A 20,238-nucleotide genomic window follows, 5' to 3' on the forward strand; every position below is an offset into this window, starting at 1 on the left:
AACCTGCACAGTCATAGCAATATCAAAAAGTTTTTCATACAGTTTGTTTTTAACTTTTTTTTTGTATTTCATCAACTTGAGCCATAACCAAAATTCCAAATACTCAGTAACTGTCAGATTTTTAACCCTTTAAATACTATGTTTGTTATAATAATAATAATAATAATAATCTTTATTTATATAGCACTTTTCATACATTAAGACTATAGCACAAAGTGCTTTACATACCAGTTTAAAAATCAGTACCACCCCCCACCCACACACCCACCCACCCACCCACACACACACACACACACACACACACACACACACACACACACACACACACACACACACACACAGGCTCTCACTTACTTAAAAAGACTGACTAAGCACGGGTAGACCAGAACGAAAAAGTAAAAGTAAAAGAGGAGGCGCTGTCTCAGGGAGCCATCCGCACCAGGAGGCAGCCGCTGAAATATGGCTTGTTATGTAAACAAGCCATATTTTTTGTTGGAAAAAAAAAACACAAAAAACTTTTTTTTTCCATTATTGTACTTAACACTTGTATTAGTTTTATTTTTCATCCTGGCATGTGTCAATAATTAACACCAACACTGGTTAATGTACATTATTATTTTTTGTGCTAAAAAAAATCCTAAAATGTGTCAGTGTGCATTTTGTACTTACTTGGTAGAAGGGTGTTGGTGTAGGAATTTAATACTGTTTGCAATGTGGTAATTTTAGTAGATGGGTCAGAATTTTAAGGATCATGCAAAAATGAACAACTTTTGAATTCTGACCTAAAACAAATTGTGAAAAATGATATTTTAAAACAAGAAGTACAAAGTGTGCATAATATGCTCACCTGGATACATGGAAGGTTAAAGCCACATTTGTTTGCACTGGTTTTTAATACAAGTGATACAAATTAATAATACAAATTTTTATGTACTTTATCTGATTGTGTTTTAGATGATTTTATCCTACTTATGCTATTACTTTGTAGCTGTTTTTATCAGTTTTAGTATATTTTTATTACTTTTACTACTTTTATAAGATGAAGTGCAAAGTGTGCATAATATGCTCACCCAGATACCGGAAGGTTAATCGGGTGTTTTTTGTTTTTTTTTAAATAATTTTCAGATTAAATATTCAACTCCAGTTTCAGTTTCCTCAAACTTTTCTTCTCTTCTCCTCAGATCTTCAGTATAATTTGACCTCTGACCTCCTCCATAAGCCGTCCTTCCCTCATCGTTTCTATTTCCATGGAAACGGCTCATCCAACAGCACAAAGGGGCGGGTGAGGGCGCGGCTGGGCCAGCTCACCTGTACATCTCACCTGGCTCTTCAGAGGGTAACGGACTCCGACTCATCCGACCTGTTGAATATTAGAGGATTATGTTCGTACAGATAATGTTGTGTTCATGTACAGAAGGACGTGAGGGACATTTTCACACCGATCCGCTTCGAGGTTTCCTACGGCCTCAGAGAAACCCACGCCCACAGGAGCCCATCCAGGTCTTTACCACCATTAAAGCCCATCCTGCAGCAGGGGGCGGGGCGTCAGAACAGCGTCAGCAGACAGGTATGTCAGGTAGACAGGTATTTAATAGGACGAGAACCTGATGTCTAACTATTTGGACTTTTAGCCTCATAACGGGCAGTTTCAAATCCATTTTCTGTTGGTTTGTAGTTCACCTACTGATAGGCCCCGAATTATTGTGAAAGCGCTATGTCCGGCATTGTCTTACCCAAATAATAGATAAAATAAAGAAAAAACTCAATAAAATTAACAAAAATGAATGAAATAAAGAAGAAAATAAAGGAAAATAATGAATAAAATTGACAAAAATGAACCAAATAATGAAGAAAATAAAGAAAAAATCAATAAAACAAACAAAAATGAACCGAATAAAGAAGAAAATAAAGGAAAAAATTAAGTAAATAAACATAAATTAAGCTAAATAATGAAGAAAATAAAGGGAAAAAATCAAAATGAACAAAAATGAAGCAAATAATGAAGAAAATCAAGAAAATGAACAAAATTGAACCAAATAATGATGAAAATAAAGGGGGAAAAAATCAAGAAAATGAACAAAAATGAACCCAATAATGAAGAAAATGGGGAAAAAAATTAGCAAAACAGTGCATATATTAAACTTATGAACAAACAGTAGCTGTATTTCATCCTTTCTCTCATAAACTTCCTGGTTTTATTCTTGTTCTTCCTGTTTAAAAAAATAGGGTCTGTTTCTGTTGTGATGTGTTTTTGTTTCTCATGGACCAATAAGATAAATTATCTTACATATACACAGATAATGAACTCAGACTGTGGGTTAAATACATGAAAATCGCCAAACGTCTCCTCTAATTATAGAACAAACTCAATATGAAGCTGTTTTTTGTGAATATTTGTTGTAATCAAATACATAAAAACGACCTGAACAGATGGAGATAATCTGGTGGTTTTCTGTTGGAGGTGTCTGTTTCAGATCTTTACTTTCATTGGAGGAAGGAAAAAGCAGATCTAACATCTGTTCTGATAAAAAACCCAACCCTGCAGTGAATCCAGATGTGTTTACAGCTGCTTCAGTCAGTTGTAAGGCTTAAACGCCAGAGGAATGTCAGAGGTCAAAGGTCACAGCATGGATGTAAAGACTCACTTTACTCCCAAACTGAGTCAAACTCCACCCACGAATCTGAAAAGATCTGAGTCAGAAAAAGGCTGAAGGAGGTGACGAGGATCTGAAGATTCAACTGAAAAAAAAAAAGACAAAAACTGATCATAAATGAAACAATCGAGGCTCAAATTCATTTTTTTTTAATGAATCTGTTTTTTCTGAACAGATGAAAATGAACAAAAATTAGCAATGCAATCAATAAAATGAACAAAAATTAACCAGCTAATGGGTAAAATAAAGAAAAAATAATCAAGAAAATGGACAAAAATCAGCAAAATAATAGATACAAATAACAAATATAAACCTAATAATCAATAAAAATAAACAAAAATGAATTGAAGAATCAAGAAAATGGACAAAAATGAGAAAATGATCAAGAAAATTTCCAAAATTCTTTTTGTCAAAGAAAACTGACAAAAATTTTCAAAATCACCTGAAATTCTGCATAAATTAATAATCTAGTTGATAAAAAATCAGCAAAATAATAAGGGAAATGAACAAAATGAACCAAATAATCAACAAAAATAAACAAAAATGTACCAAATAAAGAAGAAAATTAACAAAAATGAGTAAAATACTTTGTAAAATACCAAATGTCCAAACAGTGTCTGTTTTTGGTTCTTTTACCCATAATCCTCCTGTTTTTCTGGGTCTCATCAGGTTAATGTCTTTCTGTTTCAGACCCGTTTTGCTCGTTCCTGTTTTCTGCTCAACTGTTCGACCGATATGCAGCTTTCAGCTCAGCTCGTTCTGCCGCAGTAAGACTCCATCGATCACCTGATCAATTACTGATCAATAACCAATGGTCTTTAACCGTCTGCGTCTCCGTCCTCAGGCGGCGTCCATACTTTGCCCTCGGCTCTACACGAACCGTCATGTTGAACGCCACAGTGACCAACGCCGGAGATGACGCCTTCCTGCCCCGCCTCACGCTGCGTTTCCCCGACCACATCCACTACGTTCGTGTGCTGCAGACGGTGAGTTTCCCGTCTCCTGACTGGTTGGCTCAAGGAAGTCAGTTGGCCGACGTTAATAGGTGTGTTTGTGTTCAGGATGATGCGTTGGTGAGCTGTGACCTCATACAGGAAGTCAACAGTACGGTGGGCGTGGACTGCGGCGTCTCCGGCCTCCTGCTGCCGGCTCACACCCAGGTAAGGTCACATGACCACACACTGGCCAATCACATGGTCTGTCAGCAGAATCACATCAAAACTACTGAGGACAAGCAGTTTGATCAAACTGCGGATCATTTGATGCAGACGTTCACCCAAACAGACCCAGAGTTACTTTGGTTTCAGTTCCCAAACTAATGTTTCTGTGCCAGTACATGAGTCATGTCCTTTTTGCTGCAGCTGAACGTCAGTTTCCTGTTCGACGTGAGTCAGAACAGTACGGCAGGAGACATCTCCATCCAAGTCAGCACCAGCAGGTAAAAACACCTGTGCAATTATACGGGAAATCTGTCAATAATGTATATGTATGTACATTTAAATAGAATGTAGTCTTTTATATTTTCCTGTTTTTTATTCTTAAACATTCTGTTTGTCTTCTGGACTTTGTTTCCTGTGTTTTTGCTGCTATAGACAATGCAAGTTCCTCACAGTGGGATCAGTAAAGTCTTACTTTACTTTAGCTTAGCTTACCTTAGCCTACTTTAGCTTAGCTTAGCTTACCTTAGGTTACTTTAGCTTAGTTTACCTTAGCTTTCCTTACCTTACCTTAGCCTACCTTACCTTAGCTTCAGTTACCTTAGCTTACCTTCCTTTAGCTTAGCTTAGCTTTCCTTACCTTAGCTTATTGTAGCTTTCCTTACCTTACCTTAGCTTAGTTTACCTTCCCTTCCTTGAAGTACTACTGTAGTACTCATATATACTGTACTTCACTGCTCTGAGGTCAGATTTGATATAAATTTGATATAATTCAGTGTATAATGAGTGTTTCCTCTACAGCGATAACTATGAGAATGAGGAGTATCTCCATGACAACGCCCTCACTCTGCTGCTTCCTTTGAAGTATGAAGTCGACCTCAACATCCATGGGTCAGTCTGGATATGTGCACACTGTAACCTTTGACCTCCTGCAGGTTTCCTCTTTGTGTTGTGTCTGATCTGGTTTTGTGTCTCTACAGTTTCGTGAGTCCGACCTCCTTCGTGTTTGGAGATGAAGACTTGACTCCAGTTGCCTGTTTTAACGAGAGGTTTAACTACACGTACAAGGTAAAGGCGCTTTGACCTCGTTTAGACTAAAACTAAACATAACGTGCTGTGCTCTTTTAATCCCCCTCGGCCAAATAAAGTGTCAGATTCTGTTGAAAGGCACTGCCCTATAATTTAGATTAGATTGTCTTTGTGTAAAACTTATTACATACATATTTATGCACAAAAAATACAAAAACCAAGGCACTCTTTTATAATTTTAAAATGCCTGTATTAATTATGACATGTCTCAATGGACCTCACTGAGCCCCAACGTGTTTCAGCCTGTTGGCCTTCATCAGGGGGACAAACGTACATATTTATATTTGAAAGTACTATATTACAGTATTGTAACTGCACAAGGCCATTTGACCCTGAAAAAGTAGGTCAAGGTCACTTATTTTCAATAGTTTTCTGCTCCATGCCAAGATGCATCCACAGTATAAATTTGGTGCCGATATCTCCATACATTCTTCAGATAATGTGATTATGTTGTTGAATGGACAGACAGACAGACAGACAGACAGATGACAAAATGATTACAATACCCCTTCAGCCAGAATTTGGCCGAGGGGTAAAAAAAAACACATGTTCACTGCCATCAGTGGTTTGTGGATCTTGTGGTTTTTTATTCAGAAAGTAACTGAACTTTTGCTCAAACTGAACTCAGGAAATGAAAAGGATGTTTGCGTAACAGGAACTTTCATGTCATATCTTTGTATCATAATCGTTTCGTGCAGTTCTGAGTTAACGAAATCCATCAGGTCACGCATGAGTCGGATTGTGTAATTCTAGGTTTGTTGTATGTTGTTTTTTTAATGTTCATCTATTTGTCTTGTTGCATTTTTTTTTCACATTCCTTTCTTCTACATCTTGTTTATGTTGTTTGAAACTCTCTTTATATTTTATATCAATCAATCAATCCATCAATCAATCAAACAAAGTTTATTTATATAGTACTTTATAACAACATAAAGACCAAGGTGCTTTACATGTAAAAGCATGATTAAATTGTAAGATAGCAACAGTTTAATCCAAATACTATGAATATGCATAAAACAATAAGACACAACACACAGTTGTCATTAAACTACCGTAAAAACACGTCATAAAAAGAGAAAAAAAAAAGAGGAAAGTTTAGAATTGTCATAGTAGGTAACTGTTATTATTTTACTAAACTCATTTAGGTTCAGGTTCCACATTCAGACCAATATGATCTAAAGTCAAATACTATCATAATAACTGCTAAATAATAACAACTCTACATTTTCTCTGTTAAATTACATGAAAATATTTACATTTACAAACTATCTTTTCACAAAAAATGTGAATAATATGAACAAATATGAACAACATGAAATGTCTTCATACAATTCAGCGTAACTGTACCAATATTCTGCCTGTTATTAAATGTTTTGTATATTAGTAGATCCACTGTGATCTGTAAGTTGTAATGCACATGTGGAATATCGATAGACTGAAGCAGAATATTGTTAAAATTACAATTATTTTTCTTCAGAAATTTTAGGTTGTTTGTTATTCATTTTTTTAAGGGTTAGTTTGTAGATGTAAACATTTTCATCATGGAATTTTATTTTTTTTCACTCTAAAACAAAGAGAAAAGTTTGGAGTTGACTTTATTTTTAGATTAACTTTTTTTTTGCCTTGTTTGTGTTTCATGGGTCTGGTTTCATCACATTACCTCTGCAAGAGCATATATTAAATCAAATGTACAAAAAACCTTTCCCATAATGCATCAGATAACCATCAACTGCTGCCATCGGTGAAACACCAGACTTGGACCCATGAGGAATTCTGATTGTGACCTTTGACCTCTGGACAAATTTTTTTTAGTTGATCCTTGACACAGAGTGAATATGAAAAATTGCATCAAACCTTGTCATTTTCTAAATATAATGAGTAATGAATCTAAACCCAAAGACAAACTGGTTTATCACACAGCTTTACCTGATCATGTTTTAGATGGTTTTATTTATTGATCATCAGTTTGACGTCGTTCTTTCTGTTTGAAGTTCTAGTATTGATGTTTACGTGTGTGTGGTTACAGGTGTGTAGTTTAACCATTGTGGTGTTTTTTCAGATTAAAGTCAGATTGCGTTCACACCTCATAACCACTTCCTCCCACCAGCGTTGAAGCTGTAGCCGTGGAAATGCTGTGTAAAACCCGTCTACTCTAACCCTGCTCCCTCTGTGTTCAGGTATTAAACTCAGGTCAGAGCAGGTCGGTGGACACTGTGGTGGAAATCACCCTGCCCAAGACCCTGACTCCTCACCGCCACCGTCTGCTGCAGGTGGTCGACTGGCAGGTAAACAAATGAACCAGGGTTTAGAGGCGGGCCGGTGGGCGGGGTCGAGTTTAACCTGATGTTTTCTGTCTCTACAGTCATCTCAGGGGGTTTGTTCCATCAGTGATACATCGATTCCCGTCATCGAGGACTGTGATGTCCCCCAGGCATCTTTTATCAAACAGCTGGTCTTCTTCTTCTCCTCCACGACCATGCGCACCATGGTAACAACACAACAGAGACATCATTAAAGTACACACCGGAAATGTGGTTAAACTACTGAAAAACACTGGAAATGTCATTAAACTACCGGAAAAACACGTTAGAAACACTGTTAAACTATTGAAAAAACACATTAGAAACGTTGTTAAACTATTGAAAAACACGCCGGAAATGTCTTTAAACTACAGTAAAAACACACCAGAAACGTCCTTGCCACAAATGAAAAGTTGTAGAAAACACATTAAAACTTAAATATTTAAAATGTTCTGGACGTTTTAACCCGTTACCGTCTGTGTTTAAGTTCTGTGGACACGATGGCCTCCTGTGTGAGCGGTTGGTGTGTCGCCTTGGTAACCTGGAGGCGGGGCGAGTCGCCACCATCCAACTGGACATCAGACTGAACCCAAAGGTTCTCCTGCAGGCACCGGTAACCATGACGACCATGTAACTCAGTGATTATGTACATTAGGTTCAAATACAGATGTTTCTCTAAAGTGTATTTTTTCTTGTGTTCGTGGTTAAAACTGAAAAACAATCAGACTTTTCCATGACTGATAATGTTTCTTAATTATCCAATAGACAGATACACATTTTTCTTTACTGAATCAAAACCAAAGCGCTGAACGTTTAGTCCAGGAGTGTCAAACATACGGCCCATGGACCAAAAACGGCCGCCAAAGGGTCCAATTTGGCCCAGAATTACACTGAAAATATCAACAACCAAAGATGTTAATATCATTTTAGTTCAGGTTCCACTTACAGACCAATAAGATCTAAAGTAGAATACTATCATAATAACCTATAAATAATGAACACTCTAAAGTTTTCTCTGTTTTAGTGAAAAAAAACGTAAAATTACATGACAACATTTACATCTATAAACTATCCTTTCACAAAAAATGTGAATAACCTGAACAAATATGAACAACCTGAAATGTCTTAACATAAATCAGTGGAATTGTACCAATATTCTGCCTGTTATTAAGTTTGTTGTATTCGTAGATCCACTGTGATCTGTAAGTTACAATGTACATGTTGAAATCATAAAGTGAGGCAGAATACTGTTAAAATTACACAGATTTTTCTAAAGAAATTTAAACAGAAAATGTACACATTCTCATAATATAATTGTCATGTAATTTAACTTTTTTCACTTTAAAACCAAGAGAAAAGTTTGCAGTTGTCATTATTTATATGTGATTCAGTTGTTATTTTACTGGTCTGACCCACTTCAGCTCATATTAGACTGAATGTGGAACCTGAACTGATAAGTTTATCCTTCGGGCCAGATTGGACCCATTTGGCCGGTTTTGGGCCACGGGCCGTATGTTTGACACCCCTGGTTCAGAGTATTGGATGTGAACCATCTGTCGTCGGTTTGTGCTTCAGGGCCGTCATGGCGTCATGGTGTTGGAGAGCACGGCGCTGATGACATCACCGAAAGAAGATCATCACACCACACTGATCCAGACACAGCCCATGACCCAGGTACTGACCTTCACCTTCATCATCATCATCACATTAAAACTAAAGCCTGGATGTTTGAATGTGTTTAAATGTGTCTGAATGTGTTTGACTGTGTTCGAATGTGTTTGAATGTGTTTGACTGTGTTCGAATGTGTTTGAATGTGTTTGAATGTGTTTGAATGTGTTTGAATGTGTTTAAATGTGTTTGAATGTGTTCGAATGTGTTTAAATGTGTTTAAATGTGTTCGAATGTGTTCGAATGTGTTTAAATGTGTTTGAATGTGTTTGAATGTGTTTGAATGTGTTTGAATGTGTTTGAATGTGTTCGAATGTGTTCGAATGTGTTTGAATGTGTTTAAATGTGTTTGAATGTGTTCGAATGTGTTCGAATGTGTTCGAATGTGTTTAAATGTGTTTAAATGTGTTTGAATGTGTTTGAATGTGTTTAAATGTGTTTGAATGTGTTTAAATGTGTTTGAATGTGTTTAAATGTGTTTGAATGTGTTTGGTCTGTAGGTGCTGGTTGAAGCTCTTTTTACCCACAAGCCCTCGATGACAGTGAAGGTGTTCATCATCGTGGTCAGTTTAGTTCTGGGTCTGATGATCCTCGCCGCTCTCATCTGGTGTCTGTGGAAGGTAAGTGACGGCGTGGAAAATGATTAACATGACGTCATTTAACCCTTTATGGACGATTGTGTCTCTGGCGCCACAACTGTACATCCACCGTCATTCAAATTAACTCCTGAACCATTCTCACTATTGACAAAATCCAACCGTCATCTGAAAGCTGAGTTAAGTTGAGTTGGTTATTATACATTATTATTTTTTGTGCTAGGTCAAATGTTAAATGCTAAAAATGTGCATTTTGTACTCACTTATAGAAGGGTGTTAGTGTAGGAATTTCACATTGTTTATAATGTGCTGATTTTAGTGGATGGGTCAGAATATTAAAAATCATGCAAAAAACTTCTGAATTCTGACCTAAAACAAATTGTGAAAATTTAAGTAAAGTGTGCATAATATGCTCACCTGGATACCTGAAGGTTAAAAGTATGAGCACTGTGTTATAAAAGTACTCTGGTACAATAAAAAACTGATGCAATGTTAAAAGAATACTCTGTTGCAGAAAAGGTACAAATACTATGGAAAAACTCCGTACTACAGTAATGGTTCCAGTACTGCATTTCAAAAATACTGTTACAATAAAAATACAAGTTCAGTGTTTACAATGTGCTGATTTTAGTGGATGGGTCAGAACTTTAAAAATCATGTAAAAATGAACTTTTGAATTCTGACCTAAAATAAATTCTGAAAAATAACATGACCTTTCATAATATGAAGTGTAAAGTGTGCATAATATGCTCACTTGGATACCTGAGAGTTAAACATGTTTCAAATTAAAACGACTGCAGCTCCTACAACAGGGAGTTTCCATTGGTTTGAGATGACACAGTTCATCTTCTTTTGTGACTAAAAACTGCATTTTTTTCTGATCTCATATAGAGCACTGTAAGATGACCAAAAACCTAAAAATGTAGATACTTTTTCCTTCATCTTTTTGAACTCTGACCTAAAAGAATTTTGAAAAATAATATGACCTTTCATAACATGAAATGTAAAGTGTGCATAATATGCTCACCTGGACACCAGAAGGTTAAAAAATGAGACAGAAACGTTTGATTCTGTTTGACTCTTGTATTTTTCTTCTCAGGCCGGTTTCTTCAAGAGGAATCTCCAGAAAAAGGAGGAGTTCAACAGGGACAGCTGGGACTATGTTCCCAAAGCCGACAACAGGGAGAGCACCTCCTAACCCCGGTGACCTTTGACCCCTGACCTTGTACTGAAGGAGTGTATGATGAGTCTGTGAACAGGAGCGGCAGGTGTCACATGTTCTGAACGTCCACGTGTCCAGACGTGCACGTGAACACCTCGTGACTCTGACCTTTGACCTTTTACACATCCGAATGGTGGAAGGGGATCATTGAAGGGACGTGTGGACCAATCAGAGCCCACCGTCGGGGCTTCCTGGGACGTGACACATTGACCTTTTCTCTCAGGGGATGGAAACCCCAGCTCTGATTGGGCTGTGACTCTGAAGCCCCTCCCTCCTGTCACTCTCTGTACATAAGTCAGATGTATGTTGGTTTTGTGCTTTCGTTCACCTGCTGACGACGCTCGATGCACCGGTCATATGTTCACGAAGACGAGGCGTCGGGTCACAGCAGCGGAGACGATTCCTCAGAAGAACACGAAGGAGCTTTGAAATGTTTGAACACTGGCCCAAACGGAAATTCTGATGCATCAAATGAAGTCCAACAGCTGGTTTTCCAGGACCCTGGTGCTGGTGGAGCTGGAGGTGGGTCACTATCAGAACCAGTTTGTTCTCAGGATCTACTTTAGAAGAACCAGGACACATAATTCCACCTCGTCTCCTTCCTTTTTCTGTCCTCATCACTGCAACCACACACTCAAGTGACATGTGGTGACACTGGGCCCGTTTACACGACCATAAAAATCCAATAACTGTCAGAAATCGGATAATTGTAATAATCAGATATGACACATTTACATGCATTTAAGAAATATGATAATCGGCATAAGGTAAATATTTAAATGATGGGGCCTAAGATGGTCCCCTGAGGGATCCCATTCTTAATTTAATGATCAGTAATAACCTGATAACTCCACTAATCAGATATTGATCAGAGCATTAGTGTGAATGTAAACGGGGTCAGTGTCATCAGTGTCCATCTGTAGACCCACATCTGAAAATACAATAATGTAAACGTATAAATGACAGGCCTAAGACAAGTGACTGAGGGATCCCATTCTCAATTTAATGAAATACAGATTTATGATCAATAATAATCTGATAACTCCACTGATCAGATACCGATCAGGGTATTAGTGTGGATGGAAGCGGGCTCAGTGAAGCTTTTCTTTTCTAGGATTTACACGTTTTAATACCATGATGACCAAAACAGCTTCTCTCTTGATATTATTTTACAATTATTTAACGTTATTTATTTTTGCGTCCTCGTAACCGCCGAGATGTGTTTGATTTGTTTAAAGAACGGGACGAAACAATCTGAAGAGATCAACTGTTTTTCCTGAACCGTAGTCGATGGTATCAGAAGTATCTCCAGATCTGAATATGACAGAATAGATCATGTCAATGTATCCATGGAAACGGCTTCAGTTTCCCAGCAACAGCAGTGGACTTCATCTGCCAGGTGTTGAGATCCTCCATTGGTGTCCAAACCCAAAAAAACAACAAAAACATTTACTCTAGAGGAAAAGAGTCTGAGCTGCTCCAGAGTCTGGACGTCACACATTTCTCTGTTTCTTTCATCGCATTTGTCGTAAAGAACAAATGTGACGCGATATTAGATGTGGTCCAGATTCCTCAGTTCCTAAATCTTCATTTGGATGGACCCTGAATGTACCATAGAGACACAGTAAGACTACAGGGAAGTGGACCCTGAATGCACCACAAACACACAATATAAGATAATGAGCCCTGAACACACCATAAATACACAGACTGTAGGGCATTAGACCCTGAACGCACCACAGACACACATAGACTACAGGACAGTGGATCTGAATGCACCACAAACACACAGACTATAGAACAGTGGTCCATGAATGCATTACAAACACACAGACTATAGGACAGTGGACCCTAAATGTACCACAGTCACACATAGATTACAGGACAGTGGACCTGAACGCACCACAAAGACACAGCTTATAGAACAGTGGTCCATGAATGCACCACAAACACACATTATAAGATAATGAGCCCTAAACGCGCCACAAACACACAAACTACAGGACAATGGACTTGAACGCACCACAAACATGCAGACTTTAGGACAGTGGACCCTGAATGCATCACAGACACACATTATAAGATAATGAGCCCTAAACGCGCCACAAACACACAAACTACAGGACAATGGACTTGAATGCACCACAAACATGCAGACTTTAGGACAGTGGACCCTGAATGCATCACAGACACACATAATGTGACTACAGGCAGTAGACCAGAAGGCATTACAAAGACACAATCTGAGAACCCTGAATGCACCTTGCATACAGACTTTAGAAAAAAGGACCCTGAATGCATCACAAATGCAGCTTGTTTGGTTTGAAGCCACACTTTGCCGCTGCAAACCCGACTCGTCCAACATATTTGGACTTTGGACGCTAATTCTGTCCAACAAAAATGTCGATGTTGGGTGTGATTGTTTTCCATCAGCTCTTTTCTGAAGTTTTCAACAAATGTGACATGATGTTCGACGTGATCCAGATTCCTCAGCTCCCAAACCCTCATTTGACCTGGACATGTTCTGGTTTATCACAAAGAGGAACCCAACTGTGGACGACTACTTGAAAAATCAATGTTTAGAAAATGTTGATGTTGTTAAAATTATTTAACAGAATGTTTTAAGCGTTAAAACGTCCCCCTTCCTCTGTTTTCAATGTACAAATGCACATCACACACGGGTGTTTTTTAATATTTTAATAAATCAGTTGGTTTTGTTTATGCACTGGAGTCTCACTGCTTTTATCAATGTCTGAAAATAAAGGATTTCTTATTTAATTAAACTGGATTTTCTCATCATTTTAACATCAGTATTTCAGTTTTCACATTAAAAAAAGAGCATCTACAAACAGATCAGTTGTACATTTAACATTATATCATAGAAAAACAGTGCACTTTAGGAACCAGCAGGTGTTCTTCACTCTTATCTGAAGTCAAAGTCGGGACATTTAAGTATTTTTCCTCTTTGGTTTTAAAGGTTTTCACCATCGGCAGTGAATTATTAAAATAACAAACAGTCACTGAGCTGGAGTACAGATGAAATGGAATAAAAATATTTTAAAGTTGATTTCACTTATAAAAGCAGATGATTAAAGTGTAAACATTACATTTTTTGTCGTTTTCTAAAATAAAGCACAGGAAGTTTAAGGTCATTAAAGCTGCACTGACCAATAAACTGATCCAGATATTGATCATTTCAGCTTTAATGTAATCAATAAGCCACAGAGCTCTGCTGCTACTCTATAGCGCTTTGTTTGTTGTTGCCATAGAAACCGTTTCCACAGGTCACTGATGAGACGTAGTGGTTACCGTGGTGATGCTGATCCACACAAACACACCCTCTGCAGGACTCAGATGCAGCTGCAGGAGACGCTCGACTCGGCCTCGTCCACGTCCTCGCCATACAAAGTGATGAGTCTCGGATGGACCCTGAACGCACCATAGAAACATAGTCAGACCATAGGGCAGTGGACCCTGAACGCACCACAATCACAGACAGTCAGACTACAGGATAGTGGATCCTGAACACACCACAGACACACACAGTGACTGCAATGGTTGACCTTCAGGGTCAACCATAATGATCCCTGAATGCACCACACACACAGACTATAGGGCAGTGGACCCTGAACACACCACAAACACAGACTATAGGACAATGGACCTTGAACACACCACAAACACAGACTATAGAACAGTGGACCTTGAACACACCACAAACACAGAATATTGGACAATGGACCCTGAATGCACCACAATCACACACAAAGTATAGCACAGTAGACTGTGAACATACCACAGACTATAGGACAGTGGATCCTGAATGCACCACATACTACAGGACAGTGGACCCTGAACACACCACAGGCATGCATAGACCTCAATAGTTGACCCTAAATGTGCTACAAACACAGAATATAGAACAGTGGACTCTGAATGCACCACAAACACATAGTAAGACTATACGCCAATGAGCCCTGAATGCACCACAAACATAATTAGGCTATAGGACAGTTGACCATGAACACACCACAGACATGTATGAATACACTGGTGGACCCTGAATGCACCACAGACACACACAGATTACATGGCAGTGGACATGAACACACCATAAACATAAAGAGTACAATTGCAGACCATGAACGCAACACAGCCACACATAGTCTGACCACAGGCAGTAGATCATGAATGCATCACAAAGACAAACTACAGCACCATGGACCATGAATGCACCACAAACACAATCAGGCTATAGGACAGTGGACCCTGAATGCACCACAAAAACAGTCAGATTGTAGGACAGTAAATACACCATGTATACAGACTCTAGAAAAATGGACCCTGAATGCATCACAAACAGTTTATTTGGTTTAAAGCCACACATTGCCCCTTGCAGCTGTTTTTTTTTGTACTTTTTCAGTTGTAATCATCTTTAGATTAGTTTTTTCATTCTTTTTCTGTTTCCGTACCTGATGAGCACTTCATTTGCAATCTCCACTAGTTCTCCGTCAATGTTCCAGGGAAAGGCGGCTCCCTCTGATTGGATGATCGGCGTCTCTTTGGCGTCAGCTCCTCCTCCTCCTCCTTCTTCCTCCTCCTCATCCTCGCTCTCCTCCCCAGACCAGCCAATCACAGAGCGGGGGCGGATCCTCACCGATGACACAGTGTGTGTCTCCACGAAGGAGAAGCTGAACTGCAGAGGTCAAAGGTCACGTGAGAACAGGTATGGAGTGACACTGAAAACACTGTTTAAGGGTAATTGTACTGTACCTGTATTTATTTTTTTAATATGTTTTTAGGTTTAGTTCTGTCATTTTAACAGTAACACATGTAAGTTGTGATATATATGAAGGCAATTATCTATTATTTTTATTTTCAACATAAATCTCCTGATGTAATAAGAATTAAAACAATCTACGCTATATGGACAAAAGTATGTGGACACATTGGATTCAGGTGTTTCTTTTCTAACAGGGTTCTGGGATACAAAACAATAATGACTGTCATAATATAGTTTTGTATTGGGATAAACATCATTACATTGGTTAGTTTGGTTTAAATTGTTATCTTTGTTTCCAAAATGCCTCAGAGATGGTTTTGACTTCATTTCTCTCAACACTGATTTTTCTTATCTATGACTATGATTTTAAATGTTCTTCCTCTAAATTTCTAAGACATTTTTTGTGCTCTGGCAGTAAATAATAATTTTCTACCACAACTAACCATCTATTTTCTTTATAAAGAAAAATCTAACATTAAACTTTGAGGAAATATTGATTTTTATAAACTATATGGACATAAATATTGGGACACATCATGTCTACAGATGTAAGATGTCCTGTTCATGATGATTTGAGATAAATAAATATAAAATAATAGAAAATATTTTAGAAATTTAGAGGCAGACCATTTAAAATCATAGTCATGGATAAAAAAAAAAAATCAGCGTTGAGAGAATTTTAGTAAAAACCATCTCTGAGGCAACCAATGCAATGATATTTCTCCCAATATGAAACTATATTCTGACATTAGTCATTATTGTTTTGTATCCCAGACCCCTGTTAGAGAAGAAACACCTTAATTCAACATGTCCACATACTTTTGTCGATATAGTGTAGATGCTTTATGAATAAAAAAAAAAACTTACTAAAGACAATTCTGAGGAAAAAAAGACTGAAAACAACAGAACTGTCACTGTTGTAATAGTCTGAGTGTCCTGCAGGGGGCAGCAGAGACCATAACACAGACAGACAGACAGCCAGAGACAGACAGGCTGCTGTTTGTTCTTTAATCCTGAACAAACAGAGTAAAGCTTGTTCTTATCTTTTTAAAGGATGTCTGACAGAGTCGACTCAGGTGAGCGTTGACTCCTGGTTTGAGGATGTAGGTCAGTAAGTAAACAGCCTGTTTACCCGCAGGACACTGAATGCCTCACTCTGTGTATATTTAGTAAATGGGTTAGTGTGCGGGGCTACCGAGCCAGGCCGTGCTGTACTGGGTTAATCCATGCGATGATTAGGACAGTTTTTTATCTGGAGGCTGGAAAAGGTCAAGAGTGAGACATCAGTGACACAACACACCTGTCTTTACCTGAACAGGTGACGTTCACTGTTTATATGGACAAAAGTATGTGGACACATTGACTTCAGGTGTTTCTTTTCTAACAGGGGCCTGGGATACAAAACAATAATGACAAATGCCATAATATAGTTTTATATTGGGATAAATATCATTACATTGGTTAGTTTGGTTTAAATTGTTATCTTTGTTTCTAAAATGCCTCAGAGATGGTTTTGACTGAAATTCTCTCAACATTGATATTGTTGTTGTTTTTTAACATGATTATGATTTTTAATGTTCTACCTCTAAATTTTTTTTGAAATATTTTACATGCTCTGACTGTAAATAATAATTTTCTATCACAACTAACCATCTACTTTCTTCACATCTCACTGAAGAAAAATCTAACATTAAACTTTAAAAAAATATTGATGTTTATGTGTGAAATCATCATGAACAGGACATTTTACAGCTGTACACATGATGTGTCCCAACACTTTGGTCCATAAAGTTTATGAACTACTGGGCAGTGGCCCCCAAATACACCACAAACAGACTACAGGACAGTGGACCCTGAATGCACCACAAACACAGACTACAGGGCAGTGGACCCTGAATGCACCACAATCACGCAGTCAGATTATATGACCCTGAATGCACCAAAAATCAAAAATTACAGAACAGTGGACCCTGAATGCATCACAAACACAGTTTGTTTGGCATCAGAAGATTTGAAGTCAGAATCTGCTGCTTATTATTTTCAGTTTTGTGTTTTCTTTATTTTGTCTGTTTTTGTCCTTGATGAGCTTTGTTAGTTAATTCATGTGGATAAAACTAAACCTACGTAAACTCTACAACCTAAATTTCAAATATTCTCATCTTTATAATCTTTTTTCTCATATATTAACTTTTTTTGTAACAGATTTACTTGTTCCTTCCACCAGACGTTTGTTTTACTTAAAGTTGCTCTAATTTACATTATTTTCCATTTTTTACTTGTTTCTTCTTGTCAGTCTTATATTTTCTCCTTTGATTGTTTGTCCTCTTGCGTCAGTGTTTTTATGTTTTTATTCTTTTATTCTGCCTGGTAACAGCAGATGTTTAACAGCCAATCAGAGGCTGTACCATAGCCTCTGATTGGCTGTTAAACACTCACCTGTCCACTGGAGCCACTGTATCTTTTCAGGTGTTTGATGAACTCTGTCCTTGACGTGTTCCTGACCGCAGTCAGCGCTGCGCTGCCATTGGCCAGTCTGTCACAAACAGGAAGTGAAGGAGCCAATGAGGACATGAGCAGCGGCGTGGTGCGTTCAAAGCCTTCTGTTGGTCTTGATTTCACATACCTGGTGTTGGGAGCCAGACCGTGGGGAGTGTGTGGACTCAGACATGGGATGGACATGACGCTGATGCTCAGGTACAGGCCCTGATTGGTCGTCCAGGACTCCTCCCCCTCTGTGACAACCAATCAAAATAGTGAGTACAGATTGAGGGAAGAGATGATAAAATTGACATATTTTTACTAGTTTTAGTGACAAACCTGCATCATCTGAGTCTGTGTCGTCATCCTCTTTCCTAAGGAAGAGAAGATCAAACTAAATTTTAGAAACTATTCCAAACTCTGACCAGCAGGGGGCAGTCTGGAACCAAAACCACCAAATTCACTCACTTAGTAAAGGATAAAAGTCATTGTTTCCACACGTCTGTTTTATGGTACCATAATGTTTTATTCAAAAACTAAAACGCATAGATGCTTATTATAACAGTGGAGAAAATAACAGTGTCTTATAATGTTGACATGCTGCATCAGCTGATAGTTTACACTATAGCTCTGTTAGCTTAGCTCTGTTTTTAGACTGAAAACAGCAACAGTAAAACCACAAATCACCTCTGTTTTCTGTTCGGTTTGTCAATAGATTTATTGTTTTGTTTTTTATTTACAACCATACGATCATTCTGTTCCGTTCTTTACGTCTCTAAGTCCTTGTTGACATAAACCATCTCCATGATGCTGAAAATCCCAGATTGAACTATAAATCACCTCGCTAACACCTTAATCCTAGTTCAGAAACAATGACTTGATAAACCTGAGATGAGTCAGAGTTTTTGGAACAGCTGATGGAGTTCAGCATTAACGGGAACCAAACAGACCTGCCATATTATAGGGATTAAATCTGTGGACGGATGGACAGACGAATGGATGGATGGATGATCCAGATTCTCACCTGTTTTCAAACGGATTCCTATTTGACTTCTTCGCAGGTAGATAAGACAGTTGACAGTCTTCAGGTCTGAAACAGATAAATCAGCACCAACAACACTGAGGCAGGATGAGGCATGTTCTGATCCTAAAATGTTTACTATATTTATGAAAGAACAAGAATAATGGTAGTATAAAATAACATTAAACTAATGTCCAGGTTAAACTCAGTCCAAACTTCATTTAAGACAAATAAATAGAGACAATAATGTCTCTAAAGTAAGGAAACAAACGACTCTACATGTTAGAGGATAAAACTAAATGAACCCATCCCTTTAAAACCACATCTATCAGACCCTCCAGGCCTGTGTCTGTGACACCTGAGTCTGGCCAGCGTCTTCACCAACGCGTACTCCCGTCGCCGTGACGATGACATCCATCTCTTCTTCTCGGCCCGCGCCAGGCTCCGCCCACCAAAGCCGAACATGGCGGAGAAGCCGAAGCGAATCAGCTGGCCGAGAGACGAGAAGCTGCACATGTCGACCTGCTGCAGGTGACCTGAACACGAAGACGAAAATAGGTTTTATTATCCATCAGAAAAAAGCAGACGAATCTACAGGACGTAGATGAAAGTATGTGGACATGTTGAGTTCAGGTGTTTCTTTTCTAACAGGGGTCTGGGATACAAAACAATAATGACTAATGTCAGAATATAGTTTTATATTGGGATAAATGTCATTGCAGTGGTTGGTTTGGATTAAATTGTTATCTTTCCGAAATGCCTCAGAGATGGTTTGAACTTAATTTCTAGTGGTAGAGGATGGACCTGAGATGACCAGGTCGAGGATCCTGGGTTCAGAGTCAATGAGTAAAAAAGACAAATAATCAACAAATTAATCATTGCTTAACAAAAATGAACAAAATAATCAACAAATTCAATAAAATGAACAATATAATCAACAAAATAATTATGAAAATGAATAAAAATTAACAAATCAATGAAAATATTGATGTTTCTAAACTATATGGACATAATATTGGGACACAGCTGTAAGATGTCCTATTCATAATGATTTGAGATATAAGCGTCAATATTTCCTTTAGTTTAATGGTAGATTTTTCTTCCTCAGTGAGATGTGAAGAAAGTAGATGGTTAGTTGTGGTAGAAAATTATTATTTACAGTCAGAGCATGAATTTTTTTTTTAGAAATTTAGAGGTAAAACTTTTAAAATCACAATCATGGATAAAAAACAAAAAAAATCAATGTTGAGAGAAATTAAGTCAAAACCA

General features: G+C 38.0%; 2 protein-coding genes across 7 annotated transcripts in view; one reads left to right on the forward strand and one right to left on the reverse strand.

Moving 5' to 3' along the window:
• The window catches only part of itga4 (integrin alpha 4), a 34,902-nt gene extending 21,328 nt beyond the window's left edge, over positions 1-13,574 (forward strand). For all 3 annotated transcript variants that reach the window (XM_030125027.1, XM_030125024.1, XM_030125026.1), the window contains 14 exons: positions 1,182-1,336; positions 1,415-1,567; positions 3,345-3,421; positions 3,499-3,640; positions 3,716-3,814; positions 4,016-4,092; positions 4,613-4,702; positions 4,792-4,879; positions 7,078-7,185; positions 7,263-7,388; positions 7,688-7,813; positions 8,776-8,874; positions 9,370-9,489; positions 10,565-13,574. In XM_030125027.1, coding sequence (XP_029980887.1) covers positions 1,182-1,336; positions 1,415-1,567; positions 3,345-3,421; positions 3,499-3,640; positions 3,716-3,814; positions 4,016-4,092; positions 4,613-4,702; positions 4,792-4,879; positions 7,078-7,185; positions 7,263-7,388; positions 7,688-7,813; positions 8,776-8,874; positions 9,370-9,489; positions 10,565-10,663 — 1,559 coding nt within the window. In that variant the 3' untranslated portion in view covers positions 10,664-13,574. The remainder of the gene's footprint in view (positions 1-1,181; positions 1,337-1,414; positions 1,568-3,344; positions 3,422-3,498; positions 3,641-3,715; positions 3,815-4,015; positions 4,093-4,612; positions 4,703-4,791; positions 4,880-7,077; positions 7,186-7,262; positions 7,389-7,687; positions 7,814-8,775; positions 8,875-9,369; positions 9,490-10,564) is intronic.
• Positions 13,378-20,238, reverse strand: part of cerkl (CERK like autophagy regulator) — a 32,684-nt gene continuing 25,823 nt past the window's right edge. For 3 of the 4 annotated variants that reach the window (XM_030125057.1, XM_030125055.1, XM_030125054.1), the window contains exons 8-14: positions 19,328-19,505; positions 18,973-19,038; positions 18,288-18,322; positions 18,094-18,202; positions 17,907-18,003; positions 15,160-15,383; positions 13,378-14,116 (exon numbers count right to left, since the gene is read on the reverse strand). In XM_030125057.1, coding sequence (XP_029980917.1) covers positions 14,038-14,116; positions 15,160-15,383; positions 17,907-18,003; positions 18,094-18,202; positions 18,288-18,322; positions 18,973-19,038; positions 19,328-19,505 — 788 coding nt within the window. In that variant the 3' untranslated portion in view covers positions 13,378-14,037. Of the gene's footprint in view, positions 14,117-15,159; positions 15,384-17,906; positions 18,004-18,093; positions 18,203-18,287; positions 18,323-18,971; positions 19,039-19,327; positions 19,506-20,238 lie in introns of all 4 variants that reach the window. The other variant, XM_030125056.1, reaches the window with a different exon arrangement.

The sequence above is a fragment of the Sphaeramia orbicularis genome, chromosome 21 (genome assembly GCF_902148855.1).
Source record: "Sphaeramia orbicularis chromosome 21, fSphaOr1.1, whole genome shotgun sequence".
NCBI lineage: Eukaryota > Metazoa > Chordata > Actinopteri > Kurtiformes > Apogonidae > Sphaeramia > Sphaeramia orbicularis.